Source organism: Nuphar pumila, chromosome 16, assembly GCF_984573655.1.
Source record: "Nuphar pumila chromosome 16, dmNupPumi1.hap1.1, whole genome shotgun sequence".
NCBI classification, from domain to species: domain Eukaryota; kingdom Viridiplantae; phylum Streptophyta; class Magnoliopsida; order Nymphaeales; family Nymphaeaceae; genus Nuphar; species Nuphar pumila.
In genome coordinates, this window is record NC_143264.1 from 73,954,351 (window position 1) to 73,978,473 (window position 24,123).

At 40.5% G+C, this 24,123-nt stretch overlaps 1 protein-coding gene across 1 annotated transcript; it reads left to right on the forward strand.

Moving 5' to 3' along the window:
- The first annotated feature begins 16,751 nt into the window (after positions 1-16,751).
- Positions 16,752-19,506, forward strand: LOC149813587 (heat stress transcription factor A-1-like). The gene is made up of 2 exons (XM_089991844.1): positions 16,752-17,037; positions 18,087-19,506. Exons 1-2 carry the CDS (start codon positions 16,813-16,815, stop codon positions 19,374-19,376), a joined length of 1,515 nt encoding a protein of 504 aa, XP_089847970.1. The 5' UTR covers positions 16,752-16,812; the 3' UTR covers positions 19,377-19,506.
- Positions 19,507-24,123: the final 4,617 nt, after the last annotated feature.

A 24,123-nucleotide genomic window follows, 5' to 3' on the forward strand; every position in this document is an offset into this window, starting at 1 on the left:
CCTTTCCACAAGTTTGTCACGGACCTGTCGGTGGATATCACGCATGTACTTGATGGCGTCAAATGCGTCTGGGGCTGGGTCTGGAGGACTGGACACAGGTGTTAGGTCTACTACATGGGTGGGTGACCGACCATAAACCACTTGAAAAGGAGACTTGTCTGTGGACTGGTTGATGGAGCTATTATATGCAATACTAGGTCCTAAGTTTTGACATTCTCCTCCACTAGACTCCTTAACAGGTTCCCTAGAGTGCAGTTCACTACTTCGGTTTGGCCATCGGTTTGTGGGTGGTAAGCACTACTGAACTGGAGCTTGACTTTCAATAAAGCCCATAACGATTTCCAAAAATGGCTCATAAAACATGTGTCACAATTTGAGGTGATCGTGTGCGGCAATCCATGAAAGCGGGCCACGTCCTTGAAATAATATGAAGCTACTAACGAGGCTTCAGTGGTTTGTTTACATGGGATAAAAATAGTCATTTTGGAAAATCGGTTAACAATGACTAGAATGGAATCAAAACGATGTGGGGTTCTGGGAAGACCCACAATAAAATCCATGGACACATGTTCCCAGGGACGCTCAAGGATGGGCAACGGCGTATACAATCCACTGTTCTGACATTGACCCTTGAACACTTGACACACACGAGAACTTTGAACAAACTTGACAACATCTTTGTGCATTTTGGGCTAAAAGCAACGTTCATCTAACAGGGCGAACGTCTTATCATGTCCAAAATGCTCAGCTAGTCCCCCTTTATGTAGCTCGGAAATCAACTAGAGTCTAAGGGAGAATGCAGGCACACATAACTTATTACCACGAAAGAGGTAACCGCTATGTATACTAAATCGTCGGTTGACTGTGCAATCAGAGGAGAGGCACCCTTCCCAGACTTGCTGGAAATCAGAGTTCGTCGAGTACAACTCCTTACACTGCTCAAACCCAATGACTTGCACTGACATAGTCATCAGAAGGTTGTTTTTTCTGCTAAGAGTGTCAGCTACCTTGTTCAGAGTACCAGATTGATGGTGAATCGTGAATATATACTCTTGTAAGAAACTGATCCACTTGGCATGACGATCACTCAAATTCTTTTGACTATTCAGATACTTCAATGCATCATGATTTGTGTACAAGACAAACTCCTTATAAATAAGATAATGCCTCCAATAGTGAAGGGCTTGTACCACGGCATAAAACTTGACATCATAAGTGGAATATTGGCACCTGGCTTGAGTAAGCTTTTCACTAAAGAAATCAATGGGTCTGCGGTTTTGACTCAAGACTGCACCAATTATCACTTTAGAAGCATCACACTCAACCTCAAAGACTGCGCCAAAATCAGGAAGGGCTAAGACGGGGGCACTAGTCATTTTCTCTTTGATGAGTATGAAGGCTTTTCCCGCAGCAGACGTCCAGTGGAAACTAGTCCCCTTTAGGCACTCCGTGATAGGGGCCATGAGGGTGCTGAAGTTTCTCACAAAACGATAGTAGAAAGTGGTTAACCCGTGGAAGCTACGAATCTCTCTGATAATCTTTGGGGTAGGCCAATCTACAATCACACGGACTTTGGCGGGACCTGCCTTAACTCCATCAGAGGACACAATAAAACCCAAGAAAACAACACTTGACATCATAAACTCACACTTCTTGGCATTGACATACAACTTTTCTTTCCTTAAAATCTCTACGACCTGACGTAAATGACTCAAATGATCAGACAAAGACGAACCATAAATCATAATATCATCAAAATACACAACGACAAACTTCCCTATGCAATGACGCAACACTTGGGTCATTATATTCATGAAAGTACTCGAGGCATTTGACAACCCAAATAGCATAACTAACCACTCATACAATCCATCGTATGTCTTGAATGTTGTTTTCCATTCATCCCCCTTCTCGGATACGGATTTGGTGGTACCTACTTTTTAAATCAATTTTGGAGAAAATAGAGGCACCATCCAACATATCATCTAAACGAGGAATAGGAAAACAATATTTGATAGTGATGTGATTGATTGGTCGACTATCAACACATATGCTCATGGAACCATCTTTCTTAGGGGTGAGCAGGGCGGGTACGGTGCAAGGGCTCACGCTCTCACGAATAAAACCCTTTTGCAGTAACTTTTGGACCTGCCTCAACAACTCGGCATGTTCGGATGAGTTTATGCGGTACGCGGGGAGGTTAGAGAGACTAGATCCTGAGACAAATTCAATGGCGTGTTGAACCACCCTCATCAAAGGTAGACCATCAGAAAGGTCATCCGGCATAATATCACGAAACTCCTCCACAAGGGGGGTGATATCTACAGAAATGGGCAACGACGTGCTCATCGACAGCTTAGCCACCAGGGCATAACAATAACCATCCTCCCGACAATGACTCAAGAAAGACCATTAGGATAGGCCCGCGAGTAGGGGAACTCGCTCAGGCTTATCCATAGTAAGAAAACCAGTCTCCTTGATAGGGAGAAGAACTATTTTATAACCCTTAAAAATAAACGATTATGTGTTTTTGCGGCCATCGTGGATGGTCTTGCGATCAAATTGCCAGGGACGTCCCAAAAGGATGTAACACGCACTCATAGGGGCTACATCACACCACACTTCATCGTGGTAATGCTCCCCTATAGAGAACTGAACTAGACAATGTTGGGTGATGGCAACCTCATTTCCTCTCTTAAACCATGCCATTTTGTAAGGTTGGGACAATTTTTCCGTTTTCAGGTTTAGGGCGGACACGACACTCTCGGCCACCATATTCTCACATGCCACAGTATCAATGATAACATCACATGCATGACCTTCACAGTTGCACCGGGTTCTAAAAATATTGTTTCACAACCATTTTGCAGTGGTCGGCTCACGGGGTGCGGTCAAAATGTGATGGATGGACAAAAAGTTTTTGATGTTGCCATCAAACTCTACAACTTCCCTCTCATCCTCTTCTTCATCCAATGACTCACGCTCACTTTCACTGTCACATGCTGACTCAACTATACCCTCGATGAGATGGGTGTTCTTGTTCATGGTGGGATACTTGGACGCGACATGTCCTAACTCCTGACACCTAAAACAACAGATGGTAGACTCACTAGGTTTGGCTTTGGATCTGGTATTGTATGTAGGTCCGAATTGGTCAGATTTGCTAGGGTCTACTCTAGGGGTGAACTTTGAGTCTTCCTTTCTAATGGAGCTCGCTCCCCTGGTTGGGAAACTCGACTTAGGTCGACTGGACTGGTCACTACGAGAGGTCCTATAATCCTGCTCCCTTTTCAATTTTTCCTCCATATTCATGGCATAACTGCTTGCTTGATCTAATGACTCGATTGTAATATAACTGAAATCATCAGAAATAGCAAAACGAAGACCAGAAATATACCTCGTGACCTGTTGGCGGGCAGTCTACTCGATGTGCACTCGCAGAGATAAATGATGGAACTCAACAATGTATTCTGCCATAGTACGGGTGCCTTGATGCAAGGTCAGGTACTCCTTGTAGGCTCTCTCAGCGTGATTTGACAGCACAAACTTAAACTGCATCAACCTATGCATCTCCTCCCATGTCTGTATGCGCTCTAGTCCCTACCGCTCCCTCGACCTCTGTAGCTCAACCTACCATGTCTGCGCTAGGCCTCTCAACTGAGTGAGCGCTAGAGAGACACGACGGTGCTCAGCAACAGTGTGGTAGCCGAAGAAGAACTATACGACATAGGACCAGTCGAAGAACTGCTCCACATTGAATCGTTCTGCGAACTCTGGAAGGTCTAGCCTCACCCCGTAGGTGGAGGGGTGCTCTAGTGCTCTTTGTTGACGAGTCTCCACCATTCCTGCAGGATACTCATTCCAGAAAGCGTCGTCATCTCACACTGCTTTATCACCCTCTGCGCGGTACTGCTCGCCTGGATGCTGGTGCTGCTGAACTCCAACGACGTGTGGTCGACGCTCAGGTCGCGTTGATCCCTACTGATTTTGCTTCAGTCTGACTAGCCCGTGGGCAGGAGCCATATGTGGCCGGCGTTGTGGCACCAGTATGAAAGGGGGTCCTACTAAAGGTGGATGGGTTGGTCGAGTCTGAGGTTCTAGGTGGGTAGGAACAGCATAATGTGGGTTTGAGTTATGGATTGGGTCAGGGTAGGGGCAGTGATTCGGGTATGGTACTGGGTTCTGGATCGGGGTTGGGTTAATGGATTGGGTTTGATACGGGTATTGGGTTTGGTTTGTGTAGTATTGGGATGATTCACTCAATTAGATCTGGATCGGGTCAAGTCCTAAATTACTCGTCGGACCCAGAATGAGGTAGGTAGGATCATAGATCAAGTTGTGGTGTGAGAAGGCCTGGTTTAAACTCAATCCTTGATCCATAACAGGATGGGTCTGATTTTGACCCAGCTCAAATTCAAACTAGAGCTCCGTCCGGGTCCGATAGGGGTTTGGGTTGGCATGGGATCCATTTTGGGGTTCAAACATAGTGAGTTTGGTCTGATTCCAAGCGAACCGTGCATCGAACCTAACTGGGTAGGTTGGGTAATGGGTTTCGGGCCCTGACCCGCCCCATGAGACCCAAAGGATGGTCCCTTGGATTTGGGTCTGGGCCCGATAAAACTGGCTTCTGACCAGACCCTATCGGATTCGGTCCGACCCACAAGGATCCACACCCCCCGTCGCGCTGGTGGGCTGCGACCGATCCACCAAGCACGTGCGGTGGGAGGGTTGTTAGGTCAGCCTCGACCCGGGCCAACGCAGGCGCGCCTGCAGCCTGGCCCCGTATCTCCTCCGAACACTGCAGGCCATGCCTGGCCTGCAGCCCCTGTGTTGGGGGTCGATGATAGGCTTGCGCACTCAGGCTGACGTCAGAAGGCCTTACGACGACCCCCACGTTCAACTGGAAAGTGTTGTCGATCTGGTTAGTCGCTGCTACCGGGACAGGGTTCAGAAATGTTACCGCCAGCGGGAATGTCGCACGACCAGCGTCCCTCCGCAAGTCCTCCTCAGTGCCTTCCGGTTGCACGACAGGCTGACAGCTGAGTTGGGTGGGGCCGATCACGGTAGTATTAACAAGATTGACTATACTGTCGCCCATGCTCGTACCCATTTTTGATGTTGACGTCGTGTGCAGCTCCGCTGGCAACTCTAGGGTAACGAGCCGACCTTCAATCCCGTCCAGCCGTTTGGATATCCCCGCCACTTCTTTGTTTATACGCAACATATTTTCTTGCATTTTTGCCATCATCTCTATCATACTCAACATCGGATCTTCGTTGTCGATTTCCTCCTACTCTTTTCTACTCGTAGGATCGTTCCTTGCCTCTTGAGCCATGCCACTGACGAAGGAGGAAGGTTGTGCTCTGATACCACTTTGATGCAGGGAGGTATCGTGTTGCACGTGATGCAACATTTCTTGCTTGTAACTTGGCACGTAGGGGCTGAGAAATGAGATTTTCGACTGCACTAGTTGTGAAGTATGCTGAGAATGATATTGAAAACCATCATTGAATGAACAATGGTTGATTTTATTATCAATAATAATCAATCTAACAAGGAAATGAAACAAAAAAATAAGTAGGTAATGAGAACAATAAACAAATGTTAAAAAGAGGTTGATGAAAGGCAATCAGAAAACTCAGGAAAACAAAGGCTGCAGTAATCCAATATTATGTGTGTTTTCTCACGCAACCCTAGACTGGCCCTTTTAAAGGGTGCAGTTGGATCCAAGTCTCAGGTCTGGTTCTGGACCTGAGACAGCTTTTGTTTGCTGTTGGATCTGGGGCATCCTGACATGTGCTCATTTGGAGTAGGTACACAGGGATCTGGGGCATCTCGGTACCGACTGGAACTGGGTCGGATCCAATGCTTGGGTCCGATCCTCGATCCCATCGTGCAGGTCTGGTTCCCTACCATGGTCAAGTTGTATGGATCTAGGTCGATACTGCTCTGCATCAAGAAATAACCCAAATCCTGAATGACCATCATCCTTTCTCAGTTTTCATCCTCTTGTTTTGTGTAAGAAAGAAGTCCATGGAGAAAACAGGTTAAAATTTTCGTGTATTTTTAACAAGAAAAATACTCAAAGAAATAGGGGAATCATCTATAACCAAACTGCATATACAAATCCAGGATTCAGAAATAACTCTTTTACATAAATTTCAAGAAACATATAGTAGTTGATTTGCAAAAAAAATAGACAGTTTTTTAGGGAAAATCAGAAAGAGAGTGGGGGGAACTCAGGAGGTTTGGAGAAGAACCAAAGGGAGAGAAAGAGAGAGAGTTTACCTTTATAGTCGAGGTGAGTCGCAGTCGAGAGAGAGGGGGAGACACCAGTGGAGGGAGAAAAATGATGGAGAATCACAAGCACTAGCAGAGGGAGAACAAGAAGAAAACCCTAGCAGAGAGGAGATGAGAAGAAAAAGGAGGAGCATAATTTTATATGCTATAATTTTTCAAGTAGACCCAAAGGTGTTGATGTCCGCAACACTTTTGCTCCTCCTTCTTGCCCATGAACGCATGCTTCTTTTCACGAAAATAAGCAATTTTCTCTTTTCAAAAATCATGGTTTCCATATGGATTTCTAGATAGAAAGGAGCCCTTAAGCAAGGCATCCTAAAACGAACCAGCACTCACGTGATTGAAATAAAACACATCAAAGAAATAGCACAGACGCACAACGATTTAACGTGGTTCAGTATAAACCTACGTTCACGATAATATCTCTTTATTCTAACTCACGAATAGAGGTCCTCTCTTATTCTCTTTATATGTGTTACATTGAGAGTCCAATATAACTAATGTGATATGAGGATAAGGAGTCCTAGTCTTAGCCAATATTTTAGCATCCTTATCATTCGGTTTTGATAAAACTGTCTGCACACTAGATGATTTGTGCATTCTTCTCTTAACCGAATTATTGTGATCTTCAGGGAGGATATTTGCTTTATCTTGTTCTTCATCAGGACTCTTAGAAGTCGTTTCCTTCAATTGGACTCTGGTGGAACTCTCTAAAATCGTAACTCTAACAGCTCCCCACAAACCCAATGGGTCTTCACGCACATTGAGTTTGAATTGTAGAAACAAGAATCATTGAGACAATAAGGACTTAGTAAACATAACAGCCAGTTGATCATGAGTATGTAAATATTGAACTTGCAATCCTTCTTGGCGACTTTGTCATGAACAAAATGAACATCTATTTCGATATGTTTTGTGTGAGAATGAAACATTGGATGAGAAGCAAGGTACATGGCACCGATGTTGTCACACCAAATGATAGGCGAAGGACCAGTGAAACTGAGTTCGCGCAGAAGATATTCAACCCGTGTAACTTCAGCAACAGAGTTAGAGAGAACGCGATACTCAACTTCAGTGCTTGAGCGGGAGACAATATATTGTTTCTTAGAGCTCCAGGAAACTAAATTAGGACCAATGAACACATCATACCCACTGGTAGATTTGCGGTCATCAGGACACCCGACCCAATCCGCATCCATGAACACAGAGAGGTCAAAGTTAGTGGACCGAGTCATAAGCAATCCATAAGAAATTGTGGACTTGAGGTAGCGGAGAATACGCTTGACATCCTGTCAATGATCAAGAGTAGGGCGATGCATGAACTGACATACTTTGTTCACAGCAAAGAACACATCTGGTCGAGTCAAGGTGATGTATTGCAAGGTGCCCACAATGATGCAATATAAAGTGGGGTCTTCAAAAGTAGTTCCACTGAAGGTAGACAATAAAAGACTAGTCGCCATTGGTGAAGCAATGAGTTTGGCACCAAGCATGTTGGACAGACTAAGAAGATCCAGAATATACTTGAATTGGCATAACAACAAACTAGTGGAGATAGAAAAAACCTCAATGCCGAGAAAGAAATGTAGTGGACCCAAATCCTTGAGGGAAAACTCACACCCTATATCAGATATGAGATACCGAATGTGAAAAGTAGAGTTGTCGGTCACAATAATATCATCCACATAAATTAGAACAAAAATAATAATGGACGAAGTCCAAAAAATAAAGAGAGAAGTGTCCATCTAGGAACCAATAAAACCCATGTTCAAGATAAAGGAACTAAGTTGATGATACCATGCACGCAGAGTTTGTTTCAGGCCATATAGGGCACGACACAACTTGCACACATAGTGGGGAAAGTGTGTGTCTTGAAAGCCAGGAGGTTGTGCCATATAAACATCTTCATTGAGAATGCCATAGAGAAAGATATTTTGCACATCAAGTTGACGGATCGACCAATTGTGGCCAGTGGCATAGTAGTGGGTTTGACCACCGGGTTGAATGTTTCAAAATAATCCACACCTTGTTGACTGAATCCTTTGGCGACAAGCTGAGATTTAAAGCATTCAAGACTACCAACCGACCTCCATTTAATTTTATAAATCCATTTGCATCTAATAATGTGATGATTAGTCAGAAGAACAAGGACCTAAGTGCCATTCTGGATCAGGGCATTAAACTAAGTACATAGCATGCCGCCACCGAGGATCGTGGTTGGAAATGGTAAAGGAAGTCGGTTCCATATCTTGGTTTAGCTCAGAGAGAAGAGCAACCGAAAGAGGGTATTTGGTGGAGAGGAACAATTTTGGTTTGTGAGTGTCGTCCATGGTGCGAGTAACCATGGGGTGAGTTCGGACCAATGCCAGAGAGGGAGGCATGAATCTAGAGGAGACATAATCAATAGGTGGAGAAGGAGGAGAAGAGGGGTCTACACAAGTCGGTAAGAGAGAGGAGAGAGAAGAAGTGGAAGGGATAGGAATAGGAGTTGTCGGAGTAGGGTAGGATGGATGAGATATGGCAAGAGGAACCGACGCAGAAGAGGGAGAGGGCAAAAATGGAGTCGGAGGAAGGCGACTAAGTTCAGAGAAAGGAAACCATGATTCATAAAAAACATGTCGGGAAATAATAAGTTTGAAGGTGATCATGTTGAGACACACATATCCCTTGTGATGTGGGCTATACCCTAAGAATGTGCATAATGTGTAGCGAGGATCAAGTTTATGACGGCAATAAGGACGGAGACAGGAAAAATAGGCACAACCAAAAATATGCAAAAAGGTATAATCGGCAGGGGCTTTAAAAAAAAATTAGAGGAGTTTTATGGGCAATGGTATGTGACGAGAGTCGACTGATGAGATGAACTATAGTTTGAAAAGCATAAGGCCAAAATTTCAAGGGGACGGCATAGTGGGCCATAAGTGTGAGACCAACATCAACAATATGTCGATGTTTGTGTTTGGCACTTCCGTTTTGCTCATGAGTATGGGGACAAGAGACCCGTGACCAATATCGCAAGCATGTAAATAGGTAGAAACATTACGATACTCACCACCCCAATCCGTGTGGAGGAATTTAATCTTACCATTACAAATATTTTCAACATGCACCTTGAATTGCTTGAAAACATCAAACACTTGCGATTTTTTATGAAGCATATAAATCCAACAGTAACGAGAATATGCATCAATAAAATTGACATAATATTGTTCATTATTAAGTGCAACAATAGGGGTTAGTCCTCAAACATCCCAAAAAATCAAATCTAAAGGTTTATCCACTCGAAGAGAAGAAGAAACAAAAGGCAAGTTATGACTCTTGCCGATTTGACATGCCTCATAAACTTTTTTTTCAAACCATTTAAGAAAAGGTAAATGAAACCAAAGAAGCACATGTTAAACAATCTTAGATGATGGATGACCAAGGCGTTGATGCCATTGGTCAAACCGAGCATGTTTGCCTACCATTGCTTCTATATGTCGTGTTGCTGGAAGAAAAAACTGATAGAGACCTCCATCACTCTTTCTGCTGGCTAAAAAAATTCTTGAAGCCTTGTCCTTAATGCAACAATAATCAAGGTGAAACTCAACAAATAAGTTATTATCTCTGGTCAACTTATTAACTGATATCAAATTCTTCGTAAGAAAAAGAACATGTAAAATATCTTTGAAAATGAACGAAGCTTTAGAAAAATGAATCATACCCACATTATGAATTTGCAAACCTGAGCCATTGTCGACTTTAAGAGTGTCATTGCGTTGATATTTAGAGTGTAGGTACATATTGTTAAGATCATTGGTGACGTGATGAGTCACACCAGAATCAGGGTACCAAGAATCATCATCGTACATCATAGGAGCAACATGATAGGCTTACGGAGAGTTTGATTGATAGAGTAAGGCATATTGAGAACACTTGCTTGCTATGTGGCCTGGTTTGTCGCACGCTTGACAAATAACTCTATTTGATGAATTCGAAAGCCCTCCATAGTTTTGTTCACTTCGAGGTTTATTGAAATAGCCTTTATTTCACCCTCGATAACTACCACAATTTTCATTATTCTTTTCGCGATAGCCGCCCCACCAATTTGAGTTTTGATTTTAGTAGGTAGTGAGATTGACGATGGGCATGGTCACATCAGGGATCGGCTCATTTTCACTTAATTGAGCTTCATGAATCAACAAAAGTCCATGAAGTTCATTAAGTATTATAGGTTCCATGAGAGTAGTGATGGTCGTACGAAACTAATTGAATTCATATGGTAGGCCACAAAGAATATGAGCCATTAAATCATTTTCATAAATCGGTTTGGCGACAACTACTAGTTGATGCAAGATTCTTTTCGCATACTGAATATATTCTTCAATGCTTTGAGTGCCTTTCTTTAACTCAAAAATCTATTTTTCAATTGCATAATTCAAGCTCGAGACTGAGCAGCATAAGCAAGTTTCAAAGAACTTCAGACCTCGTAGGGCGTGGAGAGACCCACAACATGAGTGTGGACATATTCAGATAGTGATGATAAGATCCAACTAAATAAAAGTTGATCTTGACGATGTCATAATATGAAATCTAGATTGATTTCATCTGAATTTATTTTGAATTTCATAGGGCACGGCTTAGACCCATCAACAAGACCAATAAGGTCATACGATTTCAAAATAAGCAAAAATTGAGATTCTCATAAGTAATTATCAACTGTTAATTTGGTAGTTAAAAAATGATGAAGGCCATATTAGAAATTCGGTTGGGGTAAAATCATACTGAGATTACCTTAAGCCTCTGATTGATTTATAGGTTGCTGAGTATTGTTGGAGAACGAGGTTGAGCTTGACATTGATGCAAACGAATATGGCTCTGATACCACAAAATGAACCAGCACGCATACGATTGAAATAAAACACAGCAAAGAAATAGCATAGATGCACAACGATTTAACGTGGTTCGATATAAACCTTTGTCCACGATAATCTCTCTCTATTCTAACTCACAAATAGAGGTTCTTTCTTATTTTCTTTATATGTGTTACATTGAGAGTCCAATATAGCTAATTAACGTGATATGAGGATGAGTCCTAGTCTTAACCAACGTTTTAGCATCCTTATCATTCGGTTTTGATAAAACTGTCCATACACTAGACGATTTGTGCACTCTTCTCCCAACCAAATTATCATGATCTTTAGGGAGGATATTTGTTCTATCTTGTTCTTCATCAGGACTCTTAGTTTCCCTCAACTGGAACCGTGACTCTAACACATCCAAACCCCTTCTCTGAAATATAGTGGGACCCACATATGAAAGGCCTTCCAGGCTCTAATAAAGGGCACCAAACGTGACCTTTACAAAACTACTAGCCTTGCAATGAAGGGTAATGATACCTTTGAAGTTTGAATGCTTTTTACATATACGTGAACAGAGTTTAGTTTACTGCAGAGGTGCCTTGGATGCCGTTCATCTAAAAAATGAACGACACCCATCAAACAGAGAATAAGGCTTATTGTGAGCCGTTCATTTTAAACCATTCAAAATGCTGTCTATCCGCAACACGAACAACATCATGAAAAAAAAAACTGGGACCCATCCAAGTGATGGGCAATCTCATTTGCATAGGTGTGGATGCCCGTTCATCTTGAGATCAACGGCAGTACTGTCAGAGCACATTCTGAACTGATCCCATCTCTCGAGGTACAAGACGAGCCACTGGCCTTGCGGTGAAAGGGTGTGACAACAGATATCATTCAGTGTGCATCAAAGCAGCTCGAACGTCGAGACACGAAAATTTTGTTTAATGTATGCAAATTGTAATCTTGAAAATTATCTTGATGACCTTTTCGTTCACCTGACGTACTCTATCATAAATGACGCTTGATAGTTTTCTAAAATTTAAAGTTTGTTACGCAATTTTGTTTTTTGTTTTTTCATAAAGTGCCATGATTTTTTTTCTAACATTTTGACAACAAAGATTTTGGATTTATGGTAAGATTTTGCCTTTGTCAATAACTTTCCACAGCCCAATCGAGCCCGCTCATGGCTCACCCTGGTAAGGAGTTTGTTGGAACACGTGAAATAGGGTCAGCAAGCAGAACACAAACAAGAATAAGGTGCAATGTAATTGAACGCCCAGAGCTGCCCTTTGTTGCACAACACGTTACACGTGTTATTGTGCCCACAAAACATGCACATAACCCAGCAAAGCTAGGGGGAATCAGACACAATTTGTGTGCATTGTCCAATTGCTTTACCCTTCACCCCCCCTTCACGTGGACCGTATGGGGGGCGTTTGGGTCGTGGGATGAAAGACAATTGAGGATCAGGTGCATGATCACAATTTTTTTTTTTTTTTATAGAGAGAAACCGCCTCCAGGGACAAAGACCTAATCGCGCTAACTGTCTGCCGTACTTATGGTCACAGTCCTGGTAGCTTAAAACTCTGTAAGCTTAATCGAATGCTAGGTGTGACACCCATGAGATTTGAACCCACCCATATGTGGGAATCAAACACTTCAAGAGCTGATCTCTATAAAATCAAGTACATAGATCACATTTGTACTGTCAGAATTTAAAAATAAAACAAAAAAAAAAATACTTGAAAAACCCATTTAGCACCTACCCATTACTCTCTCTCTCTCTCTCTCTATATATATATATATATATATATATATATATATATGTGTGTGTGAACTAAAAATGTGAACATCTCCAATTTTTTTTTTTGTGCAAATCCAACTGGCATGGTGAATTTTTTAGGAATCAACTATTGGATGATCATGTGTTTTCGATAAGAAAATATGATTTTTGAATGCTTGAATGTTTATGAAGATTATGAGTCATTGATTTTAAAACCTTAAAAAAATCACGTTAATGCATCAAAATCAAATTATTCAAGCGTGGGTTCTTATAAATCCAATCATGTAGATCACATCCTTACACTTAGATTAAAGAGAAAAGAACAAAAAACTCCATGAAAATAATGGTTCACACTAGTTCTCATATTCGAGTGATTGTATATATACAAGAAAACATGTATCATCAAACTCCCAATCCTCAAACGCAGGGTCAAACACACACTGCATCCGATTCTGCATTTTTTTGTTTTTTTCACTTTTTGGTCTTTAGCAGCAGGCAAAACCGTCACTAAAGACCCTGGGTGGAAAACACCTCTTGGTGATTAAGGGTATTTTCACACAGGATCTTTAGCGACAGTTCTGCCCACTGATCAGCAGCATATAGTCATCTTACCGCCATCAAACATACGTGTCTACTATATATGGGTTAATCTTGGCTACTAATGATAGTACGAAACTAATTAGCTAGAAATATAAGTGCAAGTTGTATCAACTCAATCTCGCCACATATATGCGTTTAGCTGGGTTTGTTTGATAAGGATAAAGTCTTGGATCGTGCTTTTTTTAATGTACAAATGTGGTCTTTTGAGTTTTGAAATTATGGCACATTGTGTGCCATTGATTTTTTAACCCCTTTAAAAGCCTAATTGCTTGTGATAATGACATGATTCAAAACAAGTTTGTTACTAAACCAACCATGCCGATCACATCTGTAGCATTTAATATTAAAAAAATGAAAAATTTTGAAGAAAAAAATGAATTCTACTTATTAGTTTTGTACCTTTATTAATAGCCAATATTTATCCTATATATATATATATAGTGATGGGTAGGTGTATGACGTTTTTTTGTGCTTACCATGTGCCTATCTAGCTTTGGAAAGATTGTTTCTATTTTTCCTAAAATCTAATCATACAGATGTGATCTCCATGTTTGATTTTATGGGAATCAACTTTTGGATTGTCCCATTCCAACACCAAGTTAGGTTTTTATAAGATTCAAAAATCAATGGGATACAATTTTAAAAAATATTCAATGCTTAAAATATTATTTTTTTCTCAAAAAGCATGATCCAAAGTGTGATATTTCTAGCAAATCGGTCATGAAGAACACATATGTAGGGTCGGATTTTTTAAAAACTACTTGAAAACCCCTATCCAAGCCGTAGGCACAAAAAGTGTCAGGCACTTACCCATATATATATAGTTTGTAGGTGCAAATGCCTTTTTTAGTTGTTTTTTATGAAACTAACCTTAAAATGTGCCAGCTTGCCTTTCAAAAAACAATAAGGCCTTAAAGATGAGATTTTACATGAAGTTCATTTAAATCAAAACAACATGCACCATGGACATCCATACATTTTACACAAACATTTGCAACAATATATATATATATATATATATTGGCTACTAATGAAGGTACATAACTAATGAGCTACAAATCAAAGGTGCAAGTTATATAGACTCAGTCTAACTACATGTTCAGCATGGTTTGTTTGATTTGATTGATGTAAAAATGTGACCTTTTCAGTTATGAAATTTTAGCACAATGTGGGCCATTGATTTTTGGACCTCTTTAAAAACCTAATTGTCATAATTACATGATTTAAAACAAGTTTCTTACTAAACAAACCATGTACAACATTTGATCTAAAAAAAATGATATTTTCTAAGAAAAAATGATTCATTATATATATATATATTTTAGTAGAGACTAGTTTCATGTTTTTCTTGAATATGATCGTACAAATGTTTGTCATGCCTTTGATTTTATAAGAATTGACTCATCATTCAATTTCAACGTGCAGCTTGGTTTTTATAAGGTTTAAAAATAGACTGTAAAATTTTTATAAATATTTAAGAATTAAAAAGTTCAGATTTTTATCGAAAAAACCTGATCCAAATGTTATTTCTTAGCAAATCGACCATGTTGAATGCATCTCCATAGTCGGATTTAAAAAAAAAAAAACTCAAAAACCTCCAATCACGCATGGTAAGTTGTCATAAGAATCTCTCTCTCTCTCTCTCTCTCTCTCTCTATATATATATATATATATATATATATATATATATATATATATATATATATATATATATATATATATATATAGCTACTAATGAGATAGAAATCACATTTGATCAAGCCTATATTGGTTCAAGATGTCATCGGGGCCATTGATTTTTGGACCTCTTTAAAAACCTACTTATCATAATCACATGATTTTAAATATGTTTCTTATCACATTCATAATATTTGATTTACAAAAAAAATAAAATTTTGAAAAAAAAATATGATTTCTACTCATTAGTTTTATACATTCACTAATGGCTAATATTAACAGACACATACCTATTCGTCATAATCTCTCTCTCTCTCTCTGACAATTCACGAGCTCAACTCAACCAACCCGTTTGGTTGTAGCCCTACGGTACGGAAGTCTGTTTTTTTTTCACTTTAAATAACAAAGGACAGTCCTTCCCACCATAATAACTAGGGAAGTTAATGAACTGGATTTTATCCGAAATCCTACCTAATTTGGTAAGCCAAAACAATATCCGATTATATTAGGATGTTGACATGCTTTTTGAATTTTTGCTACTCAATCCGAAAAATATCCAAAATTGATGGATATCTGAATCCGTTTACATGTTAAAAAACGGGATCTGGTATGAACTTGTCACCATCTGAATCTGAATCTCTTTAATCAACATCCAATTAATCTTTTTTACATCCGATCCGAATCCAAACCCTTTACATACCTAATAGTCACAATTGCTGGTGATATTTTTTGAAAATACCGTAATTAAAACATGATATTTCAAAAGATAAAATACCATAAAAACACGGGCTCAGAACGTTGAATATTTTCTAAAATATTCGATTTTATTTCGACATTAACACCCTATACACTAAAGCTTTTATTCTTCAATCTTTCGTAGTATCAAATTCTTTATCTTTGCAGTTCATTCCTTTCCCGATATTCTCAAATTTTATATGCCGATATTTCCATTTTTTCTAATTAACCGCGAGAATTTCCCTCGCCAAAAAAAAAAAAAGGTAACGGACGTTAACAGGACTCGTGGCAATCGCACCGCTCCACAGAGAGCTGGGAGGACGTTTTCGGTATTGCTACCAATGTAAAGGGCAAAAATGGTATTCAGACTAAAAAAAACAAACGGCACAATCCTCAAAACACCCAGGCGGGAAAGGGATCAGGTCAGATGTACCCTCCACCGTCAGGCGGTCCCTTGGATGTCGTTCATCCGTGGCGATGACGGCAAGAACCTTGCTCCAGATGGGCCCCACAACTGGATGAACGGCTTCTAAGGAATCCCACAGAAGTACTTCCGACTTCATCCGCACTCCTTCAGACGGCCTTTTCCAGAGCACAACGAATCTGCTTTAGTAAATTACTAATTTACCCGTAAGATCCCCAAAAAGCAGCACCCTCGGAAAACGTCTGCGCGCCCATTCTGTCCCTGCATCTTCCCCAAAATGCCCTAACTCTCCCCTCACCGCCTATGTTCTTTGTCGTCGTCTTCGTCTTCTTCTTCCCTCGAAACCCCAACTCCAAAACGAAAAACCCCACTCTCCCTCTCTCTTGTCTTCTCTCTCTGTGGCGCGCGCTCCGGAGGAGTCGGTAGTCTGGCCGGAAAACCCCCTAGAGATGGACGGAGGAGGAAGCGCGGGGCTGGGCTTGGGCGGCCCGCCGCCGTTCCTGAGCAAGACATACGACATGGTGGACGAATCGTCGACGGACTCGGTGGTATCGTGGAGCCAGGGGAGCAATAGTTTCATCGTGTGGAACCCGCCGGAGTTCGCCCGCTGCCTCCTTCCCAAGTACTTCAAGCACAGCAACTTCTCTAGCTTCGTCCGCCAATTGAATACCTACGTGAGCCCCCTACTTTGGTTTCGCAGCTATTGCGGTGTGTCTGGTTGTGGGTGGAGTTAAAAGATTTGGTTTTTCCGTGTTTTTGTGCTTGAATTGTTGCGATTTCCGTTCGTTCGTTTGGAATTAATTTTGCTGACTTCGGTTTTCGGGTGTTTCGTGTTTGTGTTGGAAGATGTTGATTGCGGGTGTGTGTTTGCTGGTTCTTCGTATCTGATAGGGAAATTAAGGTTTTTTATGCGTTACATGGCATTCGGACGAAGGCTTCATTCCTTCGCGGTTGAATTCGACGTGTGGAGCTAATTATTTTGCATTAATGTTTTAAGGCTTCTTGGTCTCATTTATGTTCATTGGTTTCGTAGTTGAATTGTGTGGATTTTCTTCTTCTTATGATCAGGAGACCGTAGGCTTATTCCGTTATTCGCGAGATCAGAGAAGGAAAAATATGATTGTTTTGTGTTTGCTCATATCTGCTTTTTCTGTTTGGTCCGTATGAAGTTGAAGGCTTTAGTAAATATGATTCGGCTCCTTGTTAGGAAGAGATGTTACACTGTGATCGTCTTGTTTTTACGAATCATTCGCCGAGGATTCATCCTCAGTTTTTATCCAGCCCTTAGTTTGATACTTACCAGTTAGGATTCATGCCCACTTTGTGTTTGGTAAGTTGAAACTTTCAACGATTGTGAAAATCGGCATATAATATTGAACGGAAATCTACTGACTCTGGCGGTAGAGTTGGTTTTCCATCGATCGAATTCTTACGCCGGTTGTTGTGAATGGGGATGAGAGAAGGATGGTTTTGATTGTATGGTACTTCAGTCTTCTAGTTCTTCACAAGAATGTATATGTAAAAGCAATGTCTATGTGCCGTGTCATTCTGCAGGAATTCATACGGAAGGAGATGTATTATTGTTATTCATAGGATTGGTAAAAGTTTGCATCCTTCTTGATGCCATTTTTCTGATGGGTATGAATTTCTGAATTTGTTCTGATAAGCTATAACCTGTTGATGCATTTTTGCTTGTTTCTGAAGTTCTTTTTCTTGTGAGCAGGGTTTTAGGAAAGTTGATCCAGATAGATGGGAGTTTGCAAACGAAGGGTTTCTAAGAGGTCAAAAGCATTTGCTGAAGACTATCTCTAGGCGCAAGCCCATCCAGAGCCATGCTCAGGCGCAATTGCCTCAAGTACAGAGTGCGTCCGTTGGCGCGTGCGTGGAGGTTGGAAAGTTTGGGCTCGATGAAGAAATCGAGAGACTGAAAAGGGATAAGAACATCCTTATGCAGGAGCTGGTTCGGGTGAAGCAGCATCAGCAGGGCACCGACCACCAGGTGCAGACACTAGTTCAGCGCATCCATGGGATGGAGCATCGGCAGCAGCAGATGATGTCGTTCCTGGCGAAGGCAATGCAGAACCCTGGGTTCTTGGCTCAGTTCGTGCACCAGAACGATAACAACAGGCGTGTAGTTGGGGTGGGCAAAAAGCGCAGACTGCCTAAGCATGAAGGCGATGCGGATGGCGAACACGCCCCGAGTGATGGTCAGATAATTAAGTACCAGCCTGCGAAGGAGGCTGCGAAAGCCATGTTTATGCAAATACTTAACATGGGTTTGTCTTCCCGCTTGCAGTCATCATCAGGCAGCCCTGAAAGCTCCTTGATTAATGCCGTCACCTCAACTTCTGAAGCATTTGAGAATGGCTTCTCTTCAAGCCAAAAGTCTGGTGTAACACTTTCAGGGGTGAAGCCAACTTCTGGACATGGATTTTTGCCTGCTGTGACAGGATTTCCAGAGGTTTCCTCATCTATCTCAATATCGGCGATTCGGTCTCTTGTTGATCATTTGGAATCGGTCGCAAGTTCAAGTGATTTACCAGGTGCAAATGTGGTTTCTGGATTACCAGAGCCAATGGTCCCAGGTGAGGCGGTTCTTAATATTCCCAAATTCCCTCAGGTGCCATGGTTAGTGCCAGAAGGTGGTGCTGTTGATCTTGCAAGTGCAGCACATATGGTGGCTCCTAAATCTGCAACTGGGTATATGGATCTTATACCAGTTGATGCCCCAATGCCTACAGAAGAATCAGATAAGTTCTTGTCCGAAGCTGATGCGGACAGTTTGTTTGATGGGGTTCCTATTCTGTCAGATATGACTGATTTTTCCTGGGATCAGTTACTTCTAGGGGCCCCAATCTCAGGTGAAACCGAGGAGGCTGAGTCAAGCAATCAGGATGCTCTTGTCAAGGAAAATGGTTTCAGACAAGCATTTAAGGAAATTAGATGGGATAAAGCTAATATGGAGCTGCTTACTCAACAGCTGGGGCTTTTTGCGTCAGAAACAAATGGGTGAACCTTATCATCATATGGATTTGCCTGTCCTCAAGCTGTTACATCCTATGTTGTAGTTTTTTTTTTTTCTTCAAAAAAATAAAAATCAGCATAACAAGTCGATATGGCAATCTGCTAATAAGCGTTGCTGGAAAAATATTTGCCAAATCAACACCACTGCATTTTTGGCTTCCTGTATTTAGCTTCTTTCTAGTTAAGTGTGAAACATATTTCCCAGCACCCTTGCTAGTTTGTACGATTTAGAGTTCTCTCAGACCTCTTGCTTTGTCGACTAATTTGTTTTGTTACTGAGAGGGTAATGTTGTAGACTTGTAGTCATTATCAAGATAAGCGCAGGTACTCCATTGTGCATACTACTAATTCCATTTGTTCTTCCATAGCTGGAAAAAAAATTATTTCTTCTTAATTTTTCTGATGCTTAATTGCATTTAATAGAAACTCTGATTCTCTAACTATTTATCATGCTGCCATTTACAAAAATTATGTTTATCCTGATTTATTGAAAGTTATTCGACAAGTACGAGAGGAAGATTTAGGTCATTTTTTCCATTCTAAAGTGTTGAGTTTCTCTTGAAACTTGTTGAGGAAAGCGAACTTAAAAAAAAAGAGAAACGCATTTTGGGTAATGCTGCTCTTCCTTCCTTCTTGTTGCTTGAGAGATGAGGATAAACCTCACCTTCCCCAAATAGAGGGAGACCACTTGATCAACAAGATAGAGATGAGAGAGGGTTAACAGATAGTGGGAGAGAGGGTTTGAAAAAACGAGAAAGGGAAGGGGTGTCGGACCACCGCCGCCGCCAACAGGTAATGCCTTCTTTCCCTCGTTCTTGTTGTTGTGGGGTTTTCTTGAGAGGGCCGGCCGACATAGCTGCCGGTGTGGTTGAGGAAAGAAAATTAGCAGTCGTCAATTGCCGATAACAATTTCAAAAAAAAAAAATATATATATATATATATATATATATATATATATATATATAGAGAGAGAGAGAGAGAGAGAGAGAGATATCACTGAACAACTGAGTGGTTGCTGGCGATATATGTGAGACAGAGAGAGAAACCCCTCTCTCTGTGTCTCGACTCTGTAGGCCGAGACATGACAGCGAGTCTCCTCTCTCTTTGTCTCAACTCTGTCTGTTGGGAGAGAGAGAGAGAGTTATTTCTGTGTCTCGGTCCTGTTTGTCAAGACAGGACAGGTCTCCTCATCTCTGTCTTGGCTCTATCCAACCCAGACGAAATAGAGAGAGACGCCCTCTCTGTCTCGGTTATGTTCGTTGAGACATGATAGAGGGAGACAGAGAGAGCTCAGTTTTGTCCGTTGAGACGGGATAGAGAGATCTCTTCGTCTGGGTTCTGTTCACCGAAATGAGATAGAGAGAGATCTGTCTCGGTGGAGAGGTCCCTCTATCTTAGTTTTGTGCAATGAGGCGAGACAGGGAGTGTCAAATCTTGTTCCGGTGCGGATCACTTTAGATCTAGGTTCACGATAAGCAACCAAAGAAGGTTCAATGCATACGTTGTAATTCGGGTCCTATGAATCCAAACTCAAACCGAACGTAGTTTAGCGGGTTAGAGGAAACCAGAGGGCTAAGTATATGGATAGGCCGCAACCGAGTTGGGAGAAAAAACCAAAATACCCTGAAGCTTGCCTCAAACCTCAAACTGTTAAAATGGGCATAATTCTGCACTTCGAACTCGGATTCGAGCAAGGTTTGGCTCATTGAAAACAGAAGGCAGAAAGTTACTTGTTGGCTTTGTATCCGCAACCAAACCTAGCCAATCGAGAGAGAGAAATCTGACCAACCCCTATAGGGTTAATTTAATAATTGTATATTTAGAGTTGAATTAACTTCGTGGATCTAATTTGAATTACATATCCAAGTGGCCTAACGAGAGATTAGATTGTTGAGAGAAGGTGTTCTCTACCATCAAGTAAGGGATATTGGTGCAGACCGACAACAAATTGGTTCGCAGCCAAGACACTGACCCTACTAGTTCTATTGTGGAAGCACTTGAGTGAAAATTCAAAAAAATGATAATGTCTGTTAATATCGAAATTCATCCTAGTAGATCACAAAATTTGAAAAAATGATAAACTAAGAAAAATTATCCAATATAATTATATTTTCAATGCATCAAAGATGAGAGTTTTCTGATATCGGGGCGTGGAGATATGATCCGATGAACAGGGCAAACTAAGACACTCGAAGCACAGTCACACATCGGACATACATTATTTATGTTCATTTTCAGAGCTTTATTTACAGAATCTGTCGACGGACAGAACACAAAAGTTGGAGGTATTTTCGATACCTTTTCAATGACTCCAAGAACACTGAAAACTAACACCAAGATGCAGATATATCGCCTAAACACTGAGACAGTCCGGTACACATGAACACAGTCTCATGACAGACAGTGTTCACTGTTCACACCCGTTTTCAGAAACTATATGGACAGAATCTCCAAATAGCCTAAACATACATATCATATATAAAATTTATAAAAAAATTTGGTTCTTAGACACCCGCTTTCCGACGAATCCAAGAACACAAAAAATCTAACATCGGGGTGTCGAGATATTGTAAAAACACTCGGACAAACCGATAAATTGAGGCACAATCTCATGAATTATTCTCAAAGACAGTAGGAACAGAATCTAACAAACGCCAAAACAAGAAAGATTTTGAAAATTTTGTCAGATTTTTGATGAATCCAAGTATGCCTAAACCTAACTTATATCTAGAAAGATATAATCAGATTACTGAGACTGGGTCAAACAAAACTGAATGCAAAAACACACAAGCACACAAGAATATATTTCTGAATTTTAATTCTTTTAGGTGATTAAAGTTCAACATGCAGTCAAAATATTTCTAAAGATAATTGCTCCAGTGTTCACAATCTCATCCACCAACAACCCAACTCCGGTTAGACAATCTTCACTCACAATAAAACAAGAAAATCATCTAACATTCAATAACTTACACAAAAATGAACTTTTTCAAAACTTGCAATCAAATTTTAGATATTACAAACACAAATAAGAACTCAAACAAGAACTATCTCAATGAAATATTAAATTCAAGACTCAACCATCTTCATAGCTCAAGTTTAACAAAATAAATAAGTTTTTCTAGCCAAACCATCAACGATAAAGGTTGCCGATTCAAGCACCATAATTCTTCTGAACTCACTCCTTTCTTGCACAACAAAGAAGGCAACAACCAGCAAAGTGTCAACCCAACGCTGGTCTCCACAAGCATTCACGCATCCAACTGTTCTTGATGCCCAAAGGCTCTTTGAACACTACACAAACAGTCATTTCAAGGGTTAAACTCCTCACGCGTTCACAAACCCCACAACGGTCACCCAAAAAGCTTCCTCAAGCTTTCACGTCCAGCAACTCACCACAAGGTCCATGCACCACCGGCTCACCCTCAAGGTACAACCTTCACATTTTCTCCATGGAAGAGGTTCCAGCAACTTTTCGAAGTCCAGAAAAGTATTTTAGAAAAAGGTAAAAAAAAAGCTCTTTATATTTTTTCTGCATAGCCATGTGGAAGGTGAGATGGCTAAAAAGGGATTGACCACTTAAGAGTTCACCTCACATCACATCCAATGAAACAAGGCCACATGTAATAAACCTTACACCACAATGAATATAGATCCACATTAGCCCAATAAATGCATTCTCTCAAGGCAGCCAATGTAGATCCAAAGTTTGAATTTTGGATCTCTCTCAAAATCCAAACTTGAAAATTGAATCTTTAACAAAAGAATAGACCCAAGGTCTAGATCCAAAGCTAGATCAAAAAATAAAAACTACCCATATTCCTCATACATCCTCTAGTACTCACAGTTAAGTCTAACGGATACCAGAACTATCTGGATCCATAGAATCTAACACCTATAAAAAAATAATTAAAAAACAAAATAAAATATACAAATGTGTTTTAGTGATTTCAAAAATCACAAAATTAGAACCATATATCAATATGTATTTTATGAGATGGACGAAACAAAAATCTCATAAAATTAATTCATGTAAAATGACAAAATTATCCTTAGACTCCCTTTGGACCCAAAATGAGTATTTTTGGCTTGTCGGTTGTGGGTACGATAATCTAGATTAGGTTCTGCTCCTTGCATATATTTAGATTGGTCTAGATGCGCTACATAAGATATTATAAGTAACTTTAGTTGTGAATAAATCATGTTGAGTTGCATGTTATCATTATTTGATGTATATTAGCATGTTTAGAAATATATCTCTTGAGTGTGAAAATGATATGCATAGAATTATCATGCATGAGTTAATTACAATGATATGAATATATGCATATGTCGGTTGTGATATGCTATGCACGTTAGAAAGAAAGATTTTTTTTTTACAACATATCTATATTATGTTTTTTCAATGGCATACATTGTGATAAAAATTGTGATTATTCTTGAGTCTCTTAAATTTAGTCATGTGTTATGAATTTAAATTGAGATTAGTATGCTTAACCCCTTAAATTTTGAAAATGACAACCTGTTAAAATGACTACTTGGTTCACGGCCAAAATGCAGCCACTATAGAGAGTTGAGCATTGATGATTTAACGATGTAGAGACTCTACCTTATTGCATGCTTAGTATGATACAAAGTGTGAACCTTGGTACAATTTTAATATTGAGACTGAGACTCATCGTAATTATTTCACGATGGCACTCGTGGGAGAACGAGTGAAATACGAGCTTGAGAGT

What these genes read in the sequence shown, in the direction of transcription:
- LOC149813587 (XM_089991844.1), top strand. Translation starts at nt 16,813, where the DNA reads ATGGACGGAGGAGGAAGCGCGGGGCTGGGCTTGGGCGGCCCGCCGCCG. An exon ending in TCCGCCAATTGAATACCTAC is followed by an intron (nt 17,038 to 18,086) that starts GTGAGCCCCCTA and finishes TCTTGTGAGCAG; the next exon opens with GGTTTTAGGAAAGTTGATCC.